At 47.5% G+C, this 24,312-nt stretch overlaps 1 protein-coding gene across 2 annotated transcripts in view; it reads left to right on the forward strand.

The window, feature by feature from the left end:
• The window catches only part of KLHDC10 (kelch domain containing 10), a 323,217-nt gene that overhangs the window by 145,231 nt on the left and 153,674 nt on the right, over nt 1–24,312 (forward strand). For both annotated transcript variants that reach the window (XM_086918903.1, XM_086918904.1), the window contains 4 exons: nt 14,941–15,095; nt 16,151–16,299; nt 17,132–17,216; nt 20,661–20,727. In XM_086918903.1, coding sequence (XP_086775029.1) covers nt 14,941–15,095; nt 16,151–16,299; nt 17,132–17,216; nt 20,661–20,727 — 456 coding nt within the window. The remainder of the gene's footprint in view (nt 1–14,940; nt 15,096–16,150; nt 16,300–17,131; nt 17,217–20,660; nt 20,728–24,312) is intronic.

Here is a 24,312-nt window from a genome sequence, read left to right on the forward strand (position 1 = left end):
ATCAGGCCCGCTTTTTTGATAGCTTAACTTATTAGGGGGCGACTTTAATTCAATCACTGATGTAGCACTGGATAGATCACACCCGCCTCTAGTAGACTCCCCAGTGCGCAGGCTGGCAGCTCACAGGAAAGAATGGCAGGAAAAGTGGGGATTGCTTGATGTGTGGCGGGAGCAGAATCCTGAGGTGAGGGATTACTCCTACTTTTCTACAATACACAAACTGCATGTTAGACTAGACGCAGTGCTGTGTAGTGGCACTTTGGCGACGGTGGTGACTCACACTGAATACTTGACCAGAACCATCTCAGATCATAATCCCTTATTGGTGTCAATACAGTGGCAACAGGCTAGGTCGGCAGTCCCATCGTGGCGGCTGAGGCCTGAAACGTTGGAGGATCTGGTGTTCAGTGACACGGTTCAACAGGGAATTGACTGCTACTTTGCGGAGAATGCGGGTTCTGCCTCGTCACGATCGGTAGAGTGGGACGCGATGAAAGTGGTGGTGAGAGGCGTGTGTATGGGTAGATTCTCAAATGCGCGGACGGCTGTCCTGAATGATCTGGTGAAAGGGTGTTGAGGGGCTTGTAACAGCAGAGGCCGGAACGGCCAGATTTACAGGAGAGACTGGTGGAGGCTAAGGAGGCGGTGGCGACAGACTGAACGGCTGAGGTGCTATGACTACAAGTTATATAACATCAAGGTGCATGAGGAGCGAGATAAAGTGGGCGCACTCCTTGCCAAGCTTGCAGATCCGGAGCCTAGGGGGTGCCCGATCATGAGTATAAGAACGGAGGGGGGGGGAGGTAGTCTACTCGCAAACAGCGGTGATGGCGTGCTTTCAATCCTATTACACGGGACTCTATAAATGCCAACTGGAGGCGGAGGAGGCTGAGATAGGTGGCCACCTGGCCTCGATGCCGGTGCTGGACAGCGAGGATGCTAAGGAACTGGGGGGTCCCATAACGCTAGCGGAGGTGAGAGTAGCGATTAAACAGATGGCTCGAAATAAAACCCCAGGGGTAGACGGCTTACCGATAGAATTCTACGCCAAATTTGTTGACACCCTAGCGCCAAAACTGCTGGTGGTGTATTCGGAGGCCAAGCAATTGGGTTACCTGCCTGAGTCAATGAGGGAGGCACTAGTAGTACCACTGTTGAAGCCAGGTAGGGATGCGCTGAGTGTGACGTCCTACCGACCCTTATCGATGCTGACGGTGGATTATAAGATCTTGAGTCGCATTCTGGCCACCAGGTTACTGCCGCACATGACCACACTGGTGCATAGAGACCAAGCGGGGTTTATCCCGACTAGGAACACCTCCATGAATATTCGACAGCTGGTTCGAATTTTGGATGGTGCCGGGACGTCAGCTCCTGACTCAGTGGTGTTGGCAGTTGATGTTGAAAAAGCTTTCGATAGCCTCGAGTGGAAGTATCTGGATGAGGTGCTGCTGAAATTCGGAATCGGGGAAGGATTCCGGAGGTGGACAAGGGTGCTTTACATGTCAGCTAGGGCGAGGGTGCGCCTGGGGCCGCTGGTATCTTCGGCCTATCCTGTTTGCAGAGGGACGCGACAGGGCTGCTCGTTGTCCCCCCTGCTGTTCGCATTGGCGATGGAGCCGCTAGCGGCACAGGCGAGGTTGGGCGCCATGTACAGTGGGATTGCGCAGGGGCCGGAGTCACATTATATCTCTTTGTATGCTGATGACTTGCTGCTGTACTTAGCAGATGCCGAACAGTCCCTGGAGGGAGCGGTAGATATGCTGGTTGGATTCGGTCGGTTGTCTGGCCTTAAGGTGAATTGGAATAAGACCTATATATTCCCATTGCGGGCGGGCACGCCCTGCCCCCCACTAGCGAGGGAGGTCATGTGGGAGCCTTCGGGCTTCACCTACCTGGGGGTGCGCATTTATCACACGGCGGCGGACCTCTTGGAGGGGAACGTAGGGCGTTGCATTCGTGCCCTGAGGGGCAGCATGGCATTTTGGGCCTCTCTTCCTCTGTCGGTATTGGGCCGAGTGGCACTGTTGAAGATGGTGGCGCTTCCGCGGCTGCTTTATTATTTTCGAACTCTGCCGGTGTGGATCCCACAGCGGGTCTTTAAGGAACTGAAGATGCTAGTGACTGGCTTCCTTTGGGGCCATGGTAGGGGGAGGGTGGCGTTGGAAACCCAAATGAGACCTAATAATGAAGGGGGATGGCAGTCCCCGATTTTGAACTATACTACCTGGCGGCGCAACTGCAGATTCTAACGCAGAAAGTGGCCAGAGAGTTTAGGGGTCCTGAGAGTGAGCGTGATTCCGGTATCCTAAAGTGCATCCTATCTTATATAGTCATGCAACAGAAATTGGACTCGAGGGATCTCACGGTGGAGGAAGGCACGCTTAAAATGTGTTGGCAAAGGAGCCTGAAAAGAGCGGGGAAAACCCGGCCGTATGCACCGGAGATACCGCTGGGGATGTTGACAGCACTGCCGCATGGGGGCGATTGGTCCAGACTCCTGGAATGGGAGGAGTTGGGTCTCCAGATGGTGGGGGATTTATACATTGATGGTGCGCTGGTCCCCTATCGAGTATTGCAGGAGCAGTTTGGCTTGCCAGACGGTACTTTTCTATTGCACGCGGCTGTGGTAGCGGCGATGCAAAAGCATTGGGGGGGTAGGGCTTGCTGAGCCGGAAGTGACCATGGCATGCCAATACGTGGTGATGGCCGCGGGCACGGTTAAGGCGGTAACATGCCTCCACGCGAGAATGTTGACCGAGGGGCTAGCACCAATGCTGGCTTTGAAGTCACGATGAGAGGATAGCATAGGCAAGCCCATACCAGATACGGTCTGGAGCCAGGTCCTGGGGCGGACGTGGAAGGGTACGAGAAACGCGCGGTTTCAGCAGGTGCATTTCTTTATAATACACAGGGCGTACTTAACCCCGGAAAGGATAAAGCGTTAATTCCAAGTGCTTGACGCGGTGTGCCCACGGTGCTTGGCGCCCGAGGTTGAGCTGGATCACCTGTTGTGGGGATGCCCGAAACTGGGGTCGTATTGGCCGGAGGTGGGGGAACTTTTGAATGCGGTGACTGATAGGGAGGTGGAATTTGATATGGCGGCGTGTCTCCTGCTCTGGTTCCCCCATACTAAAAAAACGAATTACAAGTAAGTTCATGGATTTGGGACTCATGTTGGCACAAAGAGAGAACTTGGCACTGGAAATCTAGAGAAGGCCCATCGGTGAGGAGATGGATGAATGAGCTGTTGAAGTGGGCAGGCTGTGAAAGCACTATTAGAATGCGGCAGGCTACTAGACTTGGCAAGGAGAGCTGTTTGGAAATGGCGAGAGCTTGGGAGGTGGTGGTGCAGGCGTTGCGTGATTATATGGTGGAGGGTGAGGAGGAGGAGTCATAGTCCGTGAGGACTCTGTGTACTATTAGTGATTGCGAACGACTCCTGATGTGTGACGTGCCCCAGAGATAGTATGGCTTTGGAATGCCCGCATTAGCAGCAGCAGTAGCAGTAGTAGTTTGGGGGGGGGGGGCGTTTTGTGGGAGGTAGCTCGACATAGCGGCACGGATCGGAATCAGAGGATGGAACTTAGGACTGTCCCGGGGAGCGGGGGGCCCCCGGGAGTGAAGGCAGGCACTCTGGCAACCATACTGGGGGGGATCCGGAAGGAGGACTTTGGCATGCTATGGATGATATTGTGTTGGTTGGGTCAAGTGCAGTTCGCTGGTTGGTGCATGGGGAAGGGTATTTTAGGGGGGTAAAAGCAGATACTAAAAGGTGAAGCTGATCGAATACCTGGGAAGGGAGTACACGGAAGCATCTTCCTGAGACGGATAGGCCTGGCACGCCGCCCAGCCTCCGGGATGTGGGCTAAATGGCTGTGTACGACACATCTGTCATTGTTATGGTTGGGATGCTAAGAGTGTACTGATTGGCCTATTCTGAAGTCTTGTTTCCAATTCTGCAATAAAAAAAAAAAAAAAAAAAAAGAAACAGCGGCCCTTATCTTCCTAGACCTCTCCGCGGCGTTCGACACAGTCTGCCACCGCACCCTAGTGCAGCGCCTCAGCAACATCGGCATCCAAGAGAAGGCACTGGAGTGGATCATCTCCTTCCTCGCTGGAAGGACACAGAGTCCGCCTACCACCGTTCAGATCTGCAGCCACGGAAGTCATCTGCGGCGTTCCTCAGGGCTCCTCGCTCAGCCCCACCCTCTTCAACGTCTACATGAGCCCCCTTGCGGCCATCGCACGCCAACACAACCTCAATATCATCTTACGCCGACGACACCCAGCTGATCCTCTCCCTGACCAACGACCCCGCCGCCGCCAGAACCAACCTCCACGAAGGAATGAAAGATGTAGCCGAGTGGATGACGACCAGCCGCCTGAAACTGAACTCAGACAAGACGGAAGTCCTCATCCTGGGCTCCTCGCCCTCCGCCTGGGACGACTCCTGGTGGCCCCCCGCCCTGGGCACCGCACCCAAACCGACAGACCACGCACGCAACCTGGGCTTCATCTTGGACTCCTCCCTCTCCATGACCAGACAAGTCAACGCCGTCTCCGCGTCCTGATTCAACATCCTGCGCATGCTACGGAAGATCTTCCGATGGATCCCCACCGAGACCAGGAAGACGGTCACCCAGGCCCTCGTCACCAGCCGACTGGACGACGGCAACGCCCTCTATGCCGGAACCACCGCCAAGCTCCAGAAGAGACTCCAGCGGATCCAGAATGCATCAGGCAGACTCATCCTCGACATCCCCCGACGCAGCCACATCTCCGGACATCTGAGAGACCTGCACTGGCTCCCCGTCAACAAGAGAATCACCTTCCGTCTCCTCACCCACGTACACAAAGCCCTACACGACCAAGGCCCGGGCTACCTCAACAACCGCCTCAACTTCTACGCTCCCAAACGCAACCTCCGATCGACCAACCACGCCCTCGCCGCCGTCCCCCGCATCCGAAGAGCGACAACAGGAGGAAGGGCCTTCTCCTACCTGGCCGCCAAAACCTGGAACACCCTCCCTCCTGACCTTCGGCAGACCTTAGACCACCTCTCCTTCAGGAAGAAGCTCAAGACCTGGCTGTTCGAGCAGTAGCAGCAACCCCCCCCCCCCCCCCCCCAAGTGCCTTGAGACCCGGGTAAGTAGTGCGCTATATGAATGCCTTGATTGATTATAAAAGATGAAAAAAACACCTCTTCTGGCTTGGAACAGACATGCATATTATGTTTACTGTTTCGGGGATCAAAATGAGCTAGGTACAATTTGGGGGTTTCCTGTTTTTAAGTTTTGCCTGATACGGCGCATGAACTGTCACTTTTGCAAGACCTTTTAGTACCTTTACGTTTTTTTGGGCCCTCATATTACTTACCATTAGTTGGCTTTGTCATCACTCTTATTCTGACTGTTGGTTCTGCACGTGCTGGATTCCCTTCCTCTTTGTGTATCATTTATTCTCCTGGAGCATGGCCCAAGTACTGCTTTCTTATCCTGTGCAGTGTCCTTCCACTGTTTGCACTTTATTGGAAATAACTTTTTTATGTAGCACTACATAGGAGTTTTGCATTTGAATTATTTTGCATTCCGTAGGAGTGCTAGTGTTTGCATGCTGTCTCCATCCCTCCCGCTGCACATCTTTGCTTGCCCCGTCCTCGCTTTCTATCATTGCTTCCCCATGTCCTCTCTTGTTGCTTGCTCTCACCCACCTCCAACATTGCTTCGTCCAGCACCCCTCCCCCAGTTGTTGCTTCCCCCGTCCCATCCGTCATTGCTTGCTCCTTCTCCCCCCCCAGCCTCTCCCACCAGAAAAAAGTGCTATGACATGGCCAGCACGAACCGTGTAGTATTGCCCCCCCCCCCCCCACCCCCACCCCCTAACTTTTAGCCATGCTGCACAGAAGCTGCATTGCTGTTCCACATGGCTAAAACATATTGACAAAGCCAGTAGTTCTCACATAGGTGAGATCCATTTGCTTTGACATTGCTTCTTGGATAGTCTTCATCAGCATTAATAAATGTCTTTCCCCATGTACAGGACCCTGGAAATACAGCACAGACAAACTCTTGCTTTCCATTCCGGATGTATTTCCATTAACAATCATTTGTAATGCAATAGGTCTCGCATTTGTGAAAGTTGGAGCTAATGGTGTTGTAAATGACAATGTCTTTTAGTTATGTTTATGGAGTGGATGTATGTGGCATGAAGTTGAATTATGTGGGTTGGATTGAAATTTAGTTGTAGAATTGTGTGGTGTGGAATAGTGTAAATTTGTGTAGTGAAAATATGTGGCATGGTGTGCTGTTGAATTATGTGGATAGTAATTATATGGTACGCAGTGTACTGGAATTATGTAGAGTGGGATAGAGTATCATGGAGTGTAAATATGCGGATTAGTATTTTGTGTTGTGGTATGTAGTGGAGTTTAATTAGGTGGCGTGCCGTTAACCTTTGTGGCATGATGTGGAATTTTGTGGTGTGGATTGGATTCATATGTTGTGCAATTGTGTTTATTAAAATGATGTGGTTTGTCTAATTAAGTGGTGTGTAATGGAAATGTGTGGAACTGAATTGTGTGGTTTGGACTGTATGGCATTGTGGGAGAAATTATGCTAATGGGAATTATGTGGCATGGTGTGGAGTGTATTTATATGGATTGTTGCTATGTGGTTTTATGTGTGGTGTATTTGTGATATTGAGAGTGTAATTAGGTGGCATTCATGAATGTGCGCATCTGTAGAGGCTATCTTGAATGTATTTTTTTATTCTTTAAGAATAAACGTTAAAAACAGCTTCAGGAACACTGTTAAAATTATATGTATTTGCACGGCCTGTTTAACCACAGTAAGTTGTTGGATACAAAGTTACTAGACCGGCCTGTTGCGTAGACAAAATTGGGATGATTTTATTTGTTGCGAAAAAAATCACTGCTTTGTTAATTTTGACTAGCACAATGGCACAAAATAATGTGTGCAGGCTGCAAATAAACATTGTACCTGGATCATGGTTGCGAAATGCTGCACATTTCTTTCCGAATCCCAATGTGACACACGAGTTAAATATTTAAAAAACGCTGTTTTCTAATCTTCGTATTTACTGTCAAACAGCTTGCCTTAGATGTCACTTTAGGAATATGAAATGGCGTCATTGTACCAGGCCTAAAGCTATACACAGTGCGAGGTACCGTATACACTAAGTATGCCTTCTTTACAAATGAACAGGCCAGGAGAGCCAAACCATGTGAGGTGCGGTTGTTAGCACCACCGGGAACAGCCACATCCACCCTCAATCCACTGGTACCCAACCTCCAGCTCTATTTTACCTTCAAGAGAAGGGCTTTTACTTTTTAAGCTCAAGGTGGTTGTGCTCGATTAAAGTGTCCCCTACAAGGGGGCAGAAGTGGCAGCGGTACAGGAAGGATGGGAGCAATTGATTGAAGAACAAAACAAAATAAAACGATTTGGGCGAGCAGCCTACAAGAAAACGAGCAGCTGCCATGAATTAACGTACATTTTAAAAAACGAGTTATGTGAGTGGGCGCCTGCTGTGAAAATAAAGCAGTGGCCGCTATTGTTTATATTGCCCGTGTAGTTTACATGAAAGTGGGCCCCGTGCTGAAACATTAAGCATGACGCCCATGTAATGAGGAGCAGAGAGTTGAAATCTCCATCTCCATCCTGGGTTGCTAGTGTTCAGGTAAGGCCGTACAGAGCCTGGCAGTTTGGGCTGGCCTGTTCCTATTGAAGCAGGATCAAGACTGATTTGCATATATAGCTGGGTCCAAACTGAGGTGGCATGTTGTGCAAAATAATAATGGACTCTGAAGCAGCCCAAGTAATTACCAGTGGCTGAGTTTAATTCGAGCATTTCATCCATCCATTTTATTAGATCTCGGCTATTCTATCACGTAAGTGATAGATGTCGATTATAGAGTTGTAACCAGGAAAGCTAAACCAGGCGGCATGTGCACGCGCTTTCCATTTGGTCTCAGAGCCGCCTGTCTCTCATCATTGCATCAGACCCGCCACAGCAATGCCGAGAGCTTCACTTCAAAGGCATCCGCTCCCCCGCCCCCTGCTTCACACTGCAAGGAATGTGTCCCCCGCCCCCGCAATGCCGAGAGCTATCGTTTTCAAAGCTAGTACATTTTAGTTTACTTTTAAATACTTCTTAGAAGGCATGGTTTTTTGTTTCAGGAATGAGTAGTTTATTTATGTGTTTCAATGCGTTGTTTGTATTTTTGAATTATCCATTTATAATGCAACATTACTTGAACCAGAATGCGAAGAGATGCTCGTGAGTGACACGCTGCAGCTTCAGAGCTCTGACACAGAATCCTGACTTGATTGTACTTACCTGTAATAACTTGGCCGCAAAGATAGCATAGGCAGGAGAAAATACATGCCCCCTTACTACTGTGAAGCCGGGTTTTGTTTATCATGATTAATAGCACAAGGCTTTTTAGTGTCTTCTTACAGTTGCCTATGGTAAACGTACAATAGGAATCCTCCTTGCTATCTTTGAAGTACAGTGATAACATACCAAGTACTCAATATCGTCACTCATTTGCTCGCAATGAGGCTTTCCATACACCCAAGTTTCTGACTTTTCCGAGCTTCAGGAACAATAGGTAGGGGAGGGTTGAATGAAGACAATCTGTTGTAGGCCGTTCTTACAATGCACCATTACCGCTCAGCACCACCACAGCATCACTCAGCACCACCACAGCATCACTCAGCACCACCACAGCATCACTCAGCACCACCACAGCATCACTCAGCACCACCACAGCATCACTCAGCACCACCACAGCATCACTCGGCACCACCACAGCATCACTCGGCACCACCACAGCATCACTCGGCACCACCACAGCATCACTCGGCACCACCACAGCATCACTCGGCACCACCACAGCATTACTCGGCACCACCACAGCATTACTCGGCACCACCACAGCATTACTCGGCACCACCACAGCATTACTCGGCACCACCACAGCATTACTCGGCACCACCACAGCATTACTCGGCACCACCACAGCATTACTCGGCACCACCACAGCATTACTCGGCACCACCACAGCATTACTCGGCACCACCACAGCATCACTCGGCACCACCACAGCATCACTCGGCACCACCACAGCATCACTCGGCACCACCACAGCATCACTCGGCACCACCACAGCATCACTCGGCACCACCACAGCATCACTCGGCACCACCACAGCATCACTCGGCACGACCACAGCATCACTCGGCACCACCACAGCATCACTCGGCACCACCACAGCATCACTCGGCACCACCACAGCATCACTCGGCACCACCACAGCATCACTCGGCACCACCACAGCATCACTCGGCACCACCACAGCATCACTCGGCACCACCACAGCATCACTCGGCACCACCACAGCATCACTCGGCACCACCACAGCATCACTCGGCACCACCACAGCATCACTCGGCACCACCACAGCTACACTCGGCACCACCACAGCTACACTCGGCACCACCACAGCTACACTCGGCACCACCACAGCTACACTCGGCACCACCACAGCTACACTCGGCACCACCACAGCTACACTCGGCACCACCACAGCTACACTCGGCACCACCACAGCTACACTCGGCACCACCACAGCTACACTCGGCACCACCACAGCTACACTCGGCACCACCACAGCTACACTCGGCACCACCACAGCTGCACTCGGCACCACCACAGCTGCACTCGGCACCACCACAGCTGCACTCGGCACCACCACAGCTGCACTCGGCACCACCACAGCTGCACTCGGCACCACCACAGCTGCACTCGGCACCACCACAGCTGCACTCGGCACCACCACAGCTGCACTCGGCACCACCACAGCTGCACTCGGCACCACCACAGCTGCACTCGGCACCACCACAGCTGCACTCGGCACCACCACAGCTGCACTCGGCACCACCACAGCTGCACTCGGCACCACCACAGCTGCACTCGGCACCACCTATGACTATGGTTACCCCCAAACTTTTTGCCTGGTGTTTAGCTGGTTTTTGACTTAGTTGACCTGGGATCCTGCTATTCAGGGCCCCAGGCTAATTGCTCTCTCCTTAAAATGGACTCAATGTACCTTAGGTGCATACACAATTGGAACTGGTTCACCTTATAGGCCCCTGTAACAGTGTACTCCAGGTACCCATGGCATAGGTGTATCCAAGGCCTACCAAGGGCTGCAGCATGTATTGTGCCACCCCTGGCCTGGCCTCCATATTTGACACAACTGGCTGATCACTCAGCTGGGGTAAGTTGGTGTAATCACCTCTTACTTAGATATAGTATCCCTATATCTAACCCTAACTGGACACATGTTAACTTGGTTTCATGTGATATGGTGCTCTGGCACGAGCTGAGCCCGTCTGCAGCTCTCGGGAACAACTCCCTTAGCTGTTCCGGGATATTGCCTTACCATATACTCTTAAGTGCATTATAATCCTCGCGGTTATATTCTAACTTTGGTTTGGCTTTATCAAAACATGTCGAGTAAGCTGTCATACGATTTGGAATACTATCCCCTCGACAGTCCTGCCGACGGGGATAGCATTCCACCCTTCTAGAGGGACACGACATGTACATAACCTGAACCCCCGGTTAAAGTTAAACTCGAGCCTCAGCATCACAAAATGGATGCTGCCACCACAGACACAAGTCTGACCTCCTGCTGCTGGGAGTCCTTCCAGCAAGGGAGGCTTGGACAAAGGGTTTCCTGCCTTGGGAGGTGCGAGCACCACCCCAGACAGGATTTTGTGTATTGGGTAGGACCGGGCTGAATAGATTGAGACATGCCTGGGGCACACAAGGTGTCCCCGTGCATAAGCCAGTCCAAACCGGTGCTGGGGCTTTCCAGCCCCAGTCCTGGCGTGGAGCTAGACAAAGGAAAGGGGGTGTAACCAACCCCCTTCCTGGTCCCACCCAGAGGAGGGACCTAGCAGGTGATCCACCCCTCAGATTAGGAATAAGAGTGGGAGCAGTGCCATAGCACCTCAGATCATCCTGAAATCAACTTGAAACAAAGAAGAAGACTGGACTTCGACCTACTGCTGCACAGAAGACTGAAGAGCATCTCCCTTGTGGCCAAGGAGTGGCCACCCTGTGAACGCAGGCACCATCCAGCAACTCGACGTCTGCTTTGCTGCCGCCTCCTGCCCGAGCCCAGAGCCCGACGAGACCCAGACTCCCAGACATCTCAGAGCCCGATCCACAGTCCCTGCAAAGAAGAGACCCGTGGAGGCACCGAGAGACCCTCGAGAAGCTGACTGCGCAGCACCCGAGGCACCCTCTACTCTGTGCTTTGGGGTTTGAGAAGCCCCACCACCGAGCAGCATTTGCACCGAAGATCAGCCCCCCAGCATCTCCACGATCTGCGCGGGGCCCTTTTGCATCTTGCCACTCGATGCGCCATCCCGGTCACTTGCCACGTGGCTAGCGGCCATCTTGGCGACGAAATCCGAAATCAACACTACGGGTCTGGTTGCTCCAGACTTGCCCTCGCTCCTGTAAAAAGGAGCACCCGCTCTGACCTTGCTGGTCCGAGTGATGAGCTTTCTTCACTTCCTGCGTGGCTTGCACTAGCCAAGGCCTGTTTGCTCCAATCAAGTTGCCAACACCGCCATCAGCTAGAGCCTTCATGGGACAGCTCGTGATAGACTCCTGGACGTCCTCGACCTCTCCGTGTCCACGTGGCTGCAGAGACAAGCTACACCTCATCGCCTGTTTGCACCCGACATCGCCTGGTTCCATCCTGGTTCCACGGTAGTCACTGGCTAGTGACTTTGAACATTGTCCCCTCTGCTTTCAGGTCTTCACCACTTCAGATCCACCCTTGAATCCACCGGAACTCTCCTCGACGACCCGCCTGCAGCATCTTCAGGCACCATCGACCTGCGTGACGAAACCAGACACTACTTCGCACCTGTGCACCCGCTTCTTGTGGGTGAGGTAACTCGGCAACGCCGGTGTTCCTACACTGGTATACACCTCTAGTGTCTAGGTCTTAAGTTTTATCCTGATAGGTCACTCTGAAGGTTCCTTAAACACTAACTTTGCAACTTTTACGCACCATTGACATTGCATTGGTGTATGCGTGCACTTTAAGCGCTGCACCCTAGTCCCGCGGGCCTTTCCCGATTTCTTCACTGTTAGTCTCAAAAAGCTCCAGCGATTCCCAAGGCCCTAGGCCTACTTCCTTTCAGCCAGGTGGTTCTTATACCACTATTTTAGTATATGGTTTAGGTGGCCCCTAGGGCTCATCCATATTGTGCAACTTTTGTGTATTTAAACTGTTTTTGTTTTAACACATTTGCTTCTTTGCTCATAAAGAGTATAGGGGATATTTGTAGTAAATACATATATATATTTTCAAAATAGATCTGTGTGGTGTCCTTTCATTTGGCATTCAAGGGGATTGTGTATGGTAAAACAGCTTGCTTCACATGCCTTTACAGAGTTTAGCCTAAGACTGCTTTGGCCACGCTACCTCTAGGATAGCTGGTCTATAAGGTTGACTTACAACCAATCATCATAAGGGTTGCTTGGCATGGTACAATGTGATAACCAGAACTAGTGAGCATCATATACCAGGCCAACTTCTCACACTCTGCACCACCACATTATCACTCGGCACCACTCGGCGCCACCCCGGCACCACTCGGCGCCACCCCGGCACCACTCGGCGCCACCCCGGCACCACTCGGCGCCACCCCGGCATCACTCGGCGCCACCCCGGCATCACTCGGCGCCCCCCCGGCATCACTCGGCGCCCCCCCGGCATCACTCGGCGCCCCCCCAGCATCACTCTGCGCCCCCCCAGCATCACTCGGCGCCCCCCCAGCATCACTCGGCGCCCCCCCAGCATCACTCGGCGCCACCATTCAACAACTTGTTCTAATATGTTCTCTCAATGCTTCAAGCTTTATTACAAATGTCACAAAAAGATGTTAATATTTCACTTCTGTTCTTGGATTTTCGACACAATAAACATAATCTTCACAAAAGTTATTTACAAAAGTTTAAGCTATTGCCATTATAAATTACAATCACTTTTATTTAAGTATTAATTATTTAAAAAAATTAAAAGCCAATGTTATTTGTAATATCAATACATCTAAGTCACGTAAATACAAAACATGTTGCATTACAAATGCTATAGGTGTCACATTTTCGAAAGTTCTAAGTAATGGCATTGTAAATGACAAGGCTATTAATTTAGCTATTTTCAAAACCAACACATAAACAAAAAAATTGTCATTTACAAGACCAATAGCTCAAATTTTCCTAATGCGAGACCTATTGCATTGCAAATGCTTGTTTTTGAATACTGGAGGCTTGTTGGCCGTGCCCTAAATGATCAGAGCACCCCCATGTCCATTTTCACAAGAATCTGCGCAAATAGGACAATAACCTAAATCTCGATGATGAATGTGCTTTATTGTTGTATAGGGTTTTTTTTTTTTTTTTTTTTTTAGGGGAGTAAGAAGAAATCCTTTTCCTTTCCCCCCCAGAGTCGAAAGCCAGTGCAGTTTTGCACAAAATGTTGCCAAACATGGTCAGACTCATAACCATATATTGTTACTTTGTGCCATCTTGTACAGTTACACTCGTTTCCATCCTTGGCAGTGAAGGTGGTCTAGTGGCAATCTTGCTATTTATTCCCAGGTTTGTTATGAATAGTAATGAAGATTCCATGATGGGGATCACACAACACCCTTTCTAAAGGATGAAAATCATCCTTAAATTCGTACAGACTATCCTTGTAGAGCAAACAGAAAAGTTCTAGTGTAGGCCTTATTTAATATTGTAAACTATCAGAACGTTGAGGACAACTGCCACAATGTTGCATATAATAAGATAGATATAAAGATGTAGTAGCAACTAGGCCGAAAGAGAGATCAAAGCAAACCATGACAAAACGGTAATTAACATTAAGTGGCGCTTTACATTTTTAAAAAGCAATTTTTGAAGTAGTTAGCAGCTGTAACCCCTTTCCAGAGCGCCTTGAATCCACTGAAGACTGATCCTTCAGTTTCTGGTCTGATTGGCTAGGGGTTTAGGCCCCAAAAACTTGAATTAGCCATTTAAACCCCAAGAGACAAATCTGCTCTTGCTTTTGCATTTGCATGGCAAAATCCACTGGCAAAATCCACTGATTGAGTTTACCCCAGTCTTGCTTCGAAACTTTCCTTAAGTGTGACAAAGTTTACATTTTTGAAAACATTGAAAAAGAAAATGGCAGTTTTGTAGTATCTGGGTCTTTAGATTTGCAAACCATAATTTTCCTCTAATTTACTAAGATCTTTTTATTCCTTTTGGCTGTCCTATGATTCATGAATAGACTCTGCTGCTTTATTTACCAGAAGAAATCTAATTGGGCAACAGCAACAATGTTTTCCTTAGTCAACCATTATTATGAGGTTCTAAGAAGATGATTTGGGTCATGTGAGCTGGGGCAAACACTTTTTACAAGGAACTAACTAGGTCATGGGCAGTGCATTTGGGGTTAGAAAAACATGGGTTGTAGCACACTATGAACATAATGCCCAGCAGGTATTTTTTTTTTTTCTCGAGGGTATAGAGGGTTGAGACACTTTTCCGATCTGATTAAGCTTCTTTTACTACTACATAAGTTTTTTTTATTGCAATTGTTTTTTTGTTGTTGTAAAGTATTGTCACTGGGGTACTCGCTAGACAATGTTAAAATAGTTTATAAGATTAATTGGAGAATCAGTGCTACAGATAAAGAACCTTACTTTAGTATTTAAATGTGACGCGTTGGAATAGGTGAAACGCCACTATTTAAAATTTGGAGCCACACCCTGTTTTGCTTTGCTGTTGACTTGGTGCCAGAATTGTGCCCAATAAGTTCTTCTCCTCGTCCCCTAGTTGAGCTACATGGCCACAATCTTGTGGTGTTTGGTGGTACTGGAATTCCATTTGGCGAGAGCAATGGCAATGATGTTCATGTCTGCAATGTGAAATACAAACGTTGGGCACTCCTGAGCTGTCGAGGGAAGAAGCCAAATCGCATTTATGGACAGGTAAGTGCTGTTAGACCCTAGGTTATAATACCTAGAATGGTGTGTAAACATTATTGCATCCACCATCTGAGTGATAGTACTGGGTTACATAATACCTCAGAAGCAAGAGGTAGAAGTTCTGTGAGGTAGAAATGCAGCTTTCACGCTGGATACTGATTCCATGTCCTAAAACACATGCACCCCAGAAGCTGACTTGTGACTTCCTTTAAAAAAAAAACATTTTTTTAATCCACTTGTTTCTTTTGGAACCGCACTACTCAAAGGTTATCACTTTACATAAATCCATTGATGCCTATATGGATTTGACAAGATCATTTTTTTCTTGTTTCCATTCTTGAACTGTTAACATTGTGCCAGGCTTGAGCTATTTCCACCTTTAGGCTAGATTACAAGGTCCATAGGTGAGCATGATCCACAGTGTCAAATGCCTCGTCATTAGCTGAGCATGAGGCATAGGTGCACACTTAGCTAATTGAACCAACATCGTAATTTGCTAATGCCTTGCGCCCCTTTTTGTCTGCCAGTTTCACTTTTACTTCTGGGTAAATGCTCTGCAACTGTAAAATGTTAGTGGGGTGGATAGTATCATTCCCGCAATTCATATAGACTATTGGCTTGTAAGTTGTGGTGGTGCTGCATTAGTGCTTCTGTTTTTACTAGTCATTGTTGTGCAAGACATTTTACACGTACTAATAGCCTTTTTTCATTCTGTGGAATGGACTGTATTATATCCTGAATTTTTCAGAGAATGTGGTGTACTGGGTTCTGATGAATGAATGTCGTATTGTGTTGCAAGCTTCACATAAGTGAAATATAAGCGTATTTATTGTCTCCTAAACTTGCTGAATCAGCAACTGTGTACCTTAGTTGAAAGTCTACTGAAGCAGTCAATTTCTCTTCCCTTTTTTAAAATATTTCTCTACCCTTTTTTAAAATTCGCCTTCTCCACTTCACCAGTCTTCCACAGGTCTCTTATTTCTGAAAGATGTTCTTTTTCACGGTATCAATACATGTTATAGTTGGGAGATATATTCATGAATATTTTTTTTTTCCAGGCAATGGCAATTATTGATGGCTTTCTGTATGTATTTGGTGGAACGACTGGTTATACATACAGTACAGATTTGCACAGGCTAGATCTTCATACCAGGGAATGGATTCAACTGAAACCAAACAACCCAAACACTGATCTGCCTGTTGAGAGGTATGTACAAGATGTTACTGTAGGATGGTATAGAACTGTGGTTGTGTACTAAATTAACCTGTTGATTGTACTGTCTCCTTATCCCACAAACTCCGTCCCAAAAGTTTTACAAAACGTATGCTGTGAACTGCCACAGACAGGCACCCTAGAGTAACTTAAATATCCAGCTATGACTCATTTGACCACTTGTAATAGAAGTGTGTTGATAAAACACTTTGAGTGAACAGTTTTTTATTAAGACCTGGTTGTTTGTGATTTTTACTTTCCCTCCTTTTTGGCGGGGGGTTTAAAGATCACCTTTTTCCATGGTAAATTTTTCTGGGGCTAATACCAAGGAAATTGGCTAATATATTGGAAGGAAAGTATGTGTTGTGTATGGTAGATGTTTTCTTTACTAGTGGGTAAATGGCATATTTTTCATAATAGATGGGTCTGTGCCATAATTACCTGAGAAATTCGAGTTATCTCAAAGATTCCAGCGTGATCACAGGCCTCTAAAAAGCTCAAGAGAAAAGCCCAGACGGGAAATTGTCTTGAGGGAAGATAGGTGTGTGTGTAGCTTAGTGCTCTATGTAGAGGTTACAAGGAGTCCACCTGAGGCCCATGTCTGTTAACCCCTTACTTAAAGGCTTAATGCACTGGTCCGCTTGCCATATAATGCACACAAAAATACAATGCTTGCTTAACAAGGCACCAAAGATGTTTGTTTTATGACTTACTGCTGGATTTTGGTATATAAAGATAAGCATTCTAGTTGTAATAGACGAGCAGTCTCTAAAGATTGGAACCCCTGTGGTGCTGCTTGGCTGAAACAGTTACTTTGTACTTTCAGATATAGGCATGAAATTGCGCACGATGGTCACCGAATATATGTTCTAGGAGGTGGTACAGCTTGGATGGCGTATTCCTTGGATAAGGTAAAAATAAGTTTCCTGTAGACTTATGTTTGAATTCTTCTACCTGTCTGTTGTGCAACAGAGAATTTTGCCAGGCCTGCTACTGAAGTGTTTTTGAATGTGTTCCTTTTCTACTAAAGATGCTTTGTCTTTCCCTTAGTAAGTCATGCCCCACCGTGTTTGCAGCTTCTTCTCGTCTCATCGTTTCATATATTCTCTTCATTGACTTCCCTTTAAAAACAAGCATGGTCATAGCCAAATTCTCTCCTTTTGGGACCATATAAGTATTTAGCCATGCAGCACACAAGCTGAGAGTTTACAAACATCAGAAAGTAGACCGAGCAACCGGTCACATTTCATGTTACAGCAGTGTGACCCTAACCGTTCAGTCCTAAAGAAGTCTGCCCTTTGAGCAGGTGGGTGTGGAGGGTACATGGAAGGCAGCAAAGGGTGCCAGCCAAAGCGGGAACCTGGTTCATCAAGTGGCGACTTGAACCATGTTGCAGGCATTTTGCGAATTTATGCACAAAGAAATGCACTGAGGTGATGTGTAATTTTCGGAATAAACGGTAGTCCTATGGTCTTTGATTTACAAGATTGTTTAAGTAAACTGAATTCGATGTACACTTGTGTGTTTTTAAAAAAATTCGAATATCAATTGATGTGCGACCAAAGCATTTTGATATGATTTACTGTTGGTGGAAACTTGCACGCAAAATCATATGAAGGTGTACTAATGGAACAAATCAAGTTGCCCAGCGATCTGGTAACAGGCCTTTCAAACAAATTGCAAAATGCAGCATGCCAGATGGCTGTCTAAGTAAAGGGTGGGGCTAAGAAATTAAATGGTAACAATCAACTAACGTGTAATTTGACATCGGGTTCTCGGTGTACCGTTTGACAGCCAATGCAAATGCACCGACCTTAGACCCCTACATATCAAAACGGTTTACAAAAAGTGTTTGTGATAGATCAACTTTAATCCTATTTAGTTGTAAATGTTGTCAATGCCGTTTGTTTCTATGAAATTAGCTGCATGATATTCCTGTATTGGATTTTGTTCGGGACCACGTTTTCCGAGTTTCTTTGTTGAACATCGAGACGTTTCTTGGAGACGAGGCTGGCAGAGATGTGCACCACACCGGTTTTACAAAGTCTGCTCTCCTGGTGGTCTTAGTGTGCATTTTATAGTACACTTGCCGTGTTTAGAAGGTACCCTTGTGCTTTAAGATTCCATTCGAAATCTCCCTAATAACCTTAACGGCCATGTGCTCTCACTCACACGGTGTATCTGTTGGAGCAGATAAAGGTCACAGTTGGTAACTGGGCTACAAGAAGCCAGGCTCTGCTTTCATGTTCAACGATTTCCAATGGCTAGTGGCTGGTTTAGAGAACATTCGCAGTATAAAATCACCTGATGCCAGTGTTAAATCTGCCACAAGCATGGTAACTGGTTGAGTTCCCTCCATCACACTACAAGACTGCATCGAAGTGCTAATATCATCAAGTATGATTTTGGGTGGTTTCTAAATTACTGTCCAACTCTAAGCCCGGCAATGTTTTCTACGTAGGCTTTTTCAACCGCTGTGTCTCGGCACGGGAAGCCCTAGCGTTTAAAGATCACACGATACACTCGGTCTTGGCTTGAAGGAGAGCATTACCAACTAGTGGTATGTGGTCGTGTGACCCGCTCAGCTGTGAGTTTTCTGAAACAATTCCCATAGTTTGTGCATCATTACCTGTGTCACTGGGAGAAAGAAAGTTGGTAAGGGCAGGGACGGCAAACAAGATAGACCGGGAGTCAAAAAGATATGGTGTAGTCAGAGAAGAGGATAATGTCCGAGAAAGGAGAAACAGCTGGAGTGGAAGCAGCAGGGACTAAAAAGGAGAGTTAATGAAGCTACAGCACAGAAGACAGAGACTGCAATAGAAGTATAGTGATGGGTGCAGACAGCTCAGATGACAAAACAGCGAAAGGAAAACCACTAGCAGGACCAATACTGAGAGGTGCAAAGGACGACGATGGGGGAAGAGCAGTGAGCTCAGGGGTGCGAGAAAGGTTTATAGTAAGGAAACCTTAAAACACAGTAAAGGGAGAGGCAGAAAGGACAGTAGGAGGGGATCTGCAGCACCGCACAGACTGCAGGGCAGAAAAGATCACAACAAGCAGTAGAGGGGAGGATGCAGCTGCAGCCCGAGGAGAGGGAGGGAGTGAGTGGCAGCACCAGGGGAGCCGGCAAGAGCAGGGGAAGGAGAGCGAGCAGAGGTGGCTGTGGTAAGTAGGTGGATATATCCCCCTAGCCACTCCTGTCACTGCACCCTTGTTTAACTCTAATCTAGTTGATAATCCTCGAAGAAAGAAAAACTTTCTACAATTGCTGTGGAAAGGACTCCTAACCTCTCCATCCTCCCCACCCTATAGCTACTTCTGGAGGTCATCAGTGAAGAGACCTGAGCTCGGGCCGAGTCTTGCATGGTAATTCCAAATGAGATGACTCTGCTGATGAGGGGCTGTCATCGCCAACAAGCTGTTTCGTTTTCTCCTTAATTGCAGCTGTGATAATAGCAAGGGGTTGAGCAACAATGAGAGGAGGGACTGCTGTCTGAATCCCAATTTTGGCAGAGGTTCACTTGTGCATGTAACACAACTTGAGCAATGTGGTGGTAGCAGTTTGATCCAACCCCTAGCACAGAAGAAATAGTATTGAAAGATTATTAACTGTGAGAATCTGTCAAGCTTCAGGCACATACTATTTCAGTCAATCACAACACTATGCCTCCCAGACTATCAAAGATGGTTTCCTTCTGTTGACTAGTAGATATTTTCTTTAACCCCTTAAGTGCTGCCTCGGTGCATTGGCCGACGGCAGCACTACCTCCCCAGTGCTGCGCACGACCATTGAACGTCCATTCAGCACTAGTTCTAATGGACAGCGCAGCACTGGGGAGGAATGTTTAATAGCAGCTATGGGGTTAAAGAAGTATAGCACTCTAGAAGATCAAATGCATGTTAAGTACAAGTGCTGTTTAAACTACATACTTAGTCTTTCTACCTCCAGTACAGTTAGTTGCACTTGATCATGTACATCTCCGTAAAAGAATCCAAGACTGGGTAAGGTGGATTTATATAGCACAGCCTGGAAATGTCTGAGGTTTTGATACCTAGCCAATTAGATTTATTACCATGATTAGACTTTAAGACCTTTCCCCTCTCTCAAATAATACTTCTGGTATACTAAAGTAGCCTCTCTATGTATGATGTTAATGCTAAGACATCCTTGCAGATCTGAAGCTTTCTCAGAGTGCTAATTTAAATCCACAATAATAATGTGAAAAAATATATAATGCTATCATTGCAAACTAAAATCTGCATATTTAGCGGGATTAACATTTAATTTAGTGTTTTATGATGCTGAGCTTCACCACTGCCTTTGTCATTCTGAAGTTTTGTCTTTTTATCTACAGATCCATGCCTATAACCTTGAAACAAATGCCTGGGAGGATATTGCTACAAAACCTCACAATAAGATAGGTAAACAATTGCTTTGCATGGATTGTACAGTAACTGACCAATCTGACATCCTGTAATTGAGATATTGTCTTGCTGAGAGTTCTGCATCTTGTTCAACAAGTAACTTTTATGTTTTGAGGTAATGTTCAAGCCCCCCCCCCCCCCCCACACACACACACACTTTTGGTGTTGTTGACGTTTTTATTTCAATCTGTGCACACTGTATTGGTCCAGATTTTTAGGGAGGTTTCCCCATACACCTGCTGACTAGGACTTGTGCCATTTGCCGAAGTTAACACCTACAGGGCCATTTCTACATCAAATAGTAGGGACTCACACAGGGCCTGTTTGAGCAAACCTATGTTTGTCTCCAGAACTTACCTTTGGTGCTATTGAAATGCTATTGCTGGCAATAAAAATAGACATCCAGTTCACCAGGCCATCTCCGCTCTCTGGCAATGGTGACCCAACCCAAAGTCTCCAGTGCATCTTTATGCAAAAGGCAGAACATAACAGGATGTGAGGTGCCGTGGGAATTCGGCGAACCAAGACTCACAAGGGCTTAACTTATCTCATTATTGTGCCACCCAACCCAACCTGCTATAACCAGCCCCCTCTTTATTGGGCCTAGACTTCAGGCCATACATTGTATAGCTCTTACCTTGTGCAGAGGGGGTTTTGCATGTCACTACTTGGCAACTCTTAAAAAGAAAAAACATTGGGAAGCCCAAACAGCTTTCATGCAAATAAGCAGGCAGCCAAGTGAAATATCAATAGACAACTGACATTGCAACTAACCACAGTTCTGGCTAGAAAATGGTCCGGTGGAGCAGTGCTGTGAAAGCATGTAAATTTCGCTCTGTCTACATACTTTTTCTCCTAATACAAGTCCATATAGTGGGATTATGTGTCAACAATTCGTTTCAACCGAAACTGATCTTTCATCCAAGGAAGCAAAGGATGTTCTTGAAAGGAATAGATCGTTGTAATCTGCAAATACCAACTCTATTCTTCCCTGATATCCCACTTCCCTTGCCAGGTTTGAAAACGAAATCACATTTATTGAAAAATGCCAGTGTACAACATGAGGCGTCATTGTTCCCGGGCCCACTATGGCCCTACATAGTTGACTAACGTAATACTGTATGAATCTTTGTAACACAAGGAAACATTTATAGTTTGTGTTCAGTGAATACATAAGTTTACAAGACCTCAATAGAATATAATCTCTCCCCATCTCCATATTAATCTCATCATGATTCCTTCCCTCCTCATCCTTGAAGCTAGCAAGTGTAAAGGTGTAGGGAATCTTTATTTTTGCATGATCGCTGGATGATGCACAGCACTAACTTAATAGCAACATAAAGGATAATCACAATCAAATTCGTACTAATGATGGATTCAAACACCTTCATAGGGAAAAGCTATGGGCCCTAATGGTCTCCCCATCAAGCTTTAAACGCTGCGTCCCGACAAAATGGCGCTGCATCTTCGTGCTATGTTCCTGGAATCGCGAGACACCGGCTCCCTTCCCCGTGATCAGCGACTTGCGACCATCGTGGTGATTCATAAGGAGGGGAAACCGCGAGATCGCTGCGCATCCTATAGGCTTATATCGCTCCTTAACGCGGAGCCCAAGATCCTAGCAAAATTATTGGCAAACCGCTTGTTAAAGGTGATCGGTGACCTGATCCATCCAGATCAATCTGGTTTCATTCCACATCACAACACGGCTCTGAACCTGCGACGCCTGCATGGCGTCCTGGCGACAGCGACGTTGCTGCGTGATCCGGCCATCTTGGTTTCTTTGGATGCTACGATGGCCTTTGATACTGTGGAATGGCCATATCTCTGGGCTGCTCTTGCAAAGTTTGGTTTCGGTTCTGGTTTCATCGGCTGGGTAAAACTTCTATACGAGGAACCATTACCTCAGATTGTGGTAAATGGCCGGGTTTCCAAGTCCTTTGTTCTGGGGAGGGGCACGCGACAGGGGGGCCTGTTGTCCCCACTTTTCGCCCTCGCCCTGGAACCTCTGGCGGCTTGGCTGCTGTGGGAACCATCAATGAAGGGTATTCAGTGGACCCCCAGAATTTGAGGATCGAATATCATTATATGCAGATGACATCCTGTTGTATCTCTCGTCACCTCGAAAGTCCTTGATAGTATTGATTGATGTGCTGAACTCGTTCTGGAGGAACTCCGGCCTTGTGATTAATTGGACTAAGTCCTGTGTTTACGTACTTTCAGGTGACACTCCCTCTTTACCGCGCGGCTGTCCTATACAGGTGGCACAGACTGAATTTAAGTATTTGGGGGTCTTTATTACACTGGACCCCGTTGTCCGTTATGAACGTAATCTGCTTCCTCCACTCCAACGGTTAAAATCTGATGTGGCGGCCTGGTGTAGACTGCCATTGTCCCCCCTGGGGCGTGCAGCTCTGTTCAAAATGATGTCTTTGCCGCGGTTTTTATACGCGCTTCAGAACACGTTCGATGTAATTCCGGCGCGTTATTTCCGTGAGGTGGAGAGTCTGCAAAGGCAGTTGATATGGGGCGAACGTCCGCGTATCACCCTCGCCAAATTGACGCTTCCCTGGTATGACAGCGGTATCGCACTTCCGGATATCAAGCGGTACTACTGGGCCTCCCAGCTGGGAGCGATCAATCATGGAATGTACGGTCCGGTTTTGAACCCCGCGTTCGAGATGGATAAGTGGCAGCTACCGGGTGGAGATTATAACAGGGCGCTTTACTCCAAATCTGCGGGAGGAAAACTGTCGGGACCCACTAATATAGCAGTGCGAGTGTGTAAGTGTGCGAACGCGGCAATGGGATGGACAGACCGATTGACCCAGGCTACTCCCCTTTATGCGTCTGATAAATTGGGTAGCTTGTGGCGTACGAAAGGCTTTGAGAACTGGGATAGGATCGGTATTAGCAAAGTAAGCGACCTCTTGGCCACAATAGGATTAAGACCTTCGAGGAGCTGAAGGTAGAATACGAACTTAATGACATGGAGTTTTTCCGGTATATACAGGTCCGCCACGCGTTGAATTCGGTTTTTCCTGCAGGTGATGCGATCCTGGAATTGTCCCCACTCGAAGATCGGGTGCTTGACTGATACGTTCCAGACAGCACTATTTCTCTGATATATAAAAAATTGATTAATGACCGTGCTGACCTGTTGGTACACCTTAGAGAGGTTTGGACCAATGATGGTTTAGAATTAGATGAGGACTGGCAATCTGCGATATCCTCGTCCAAGGAGGTCGTGATTCCAGCCCGTCTCCGACTCGTGCAGCTTAAGATCCTGCACCGGATCTACGTGACTGGCCCTCGCTTGATTCAGATGGGTTATTCTGTTGATGGGTTGTGCAAGCGTGGGTGCGGCTTAATTGTTACTTTCCTCCACATAATTTGGGAATGCCCGGAGATAGCAGTGTTTAGGAATCGAGTGCATGCAGTGATGACGGAGGTCACGGGTGTTGCACTGCTACCCGAAGCCAGGCGCTGCTTGCTGAATGTATGGGAACCGACTGATTATAATGTGGCGCAGCCTCAGTGTACGACCCTGGGGAATATTGTTGCCAAGAGAGATATAGCACA

The sequence above is a fragment of the Lissotriton vulgaris genome, chromosome 1_1, assembly GCF_964263255.1.
Source record: "Lissotriton vulgaris chromosome 1_1, aLisVul1.2, whole genome shotgun sequence".
Taxonomy (NCBI): Eukaryota; Metazoa; Chordata; class Amphibia; order Caudata; family Salamandridae; genus Lissotriton; species Lissotriton vulgaris.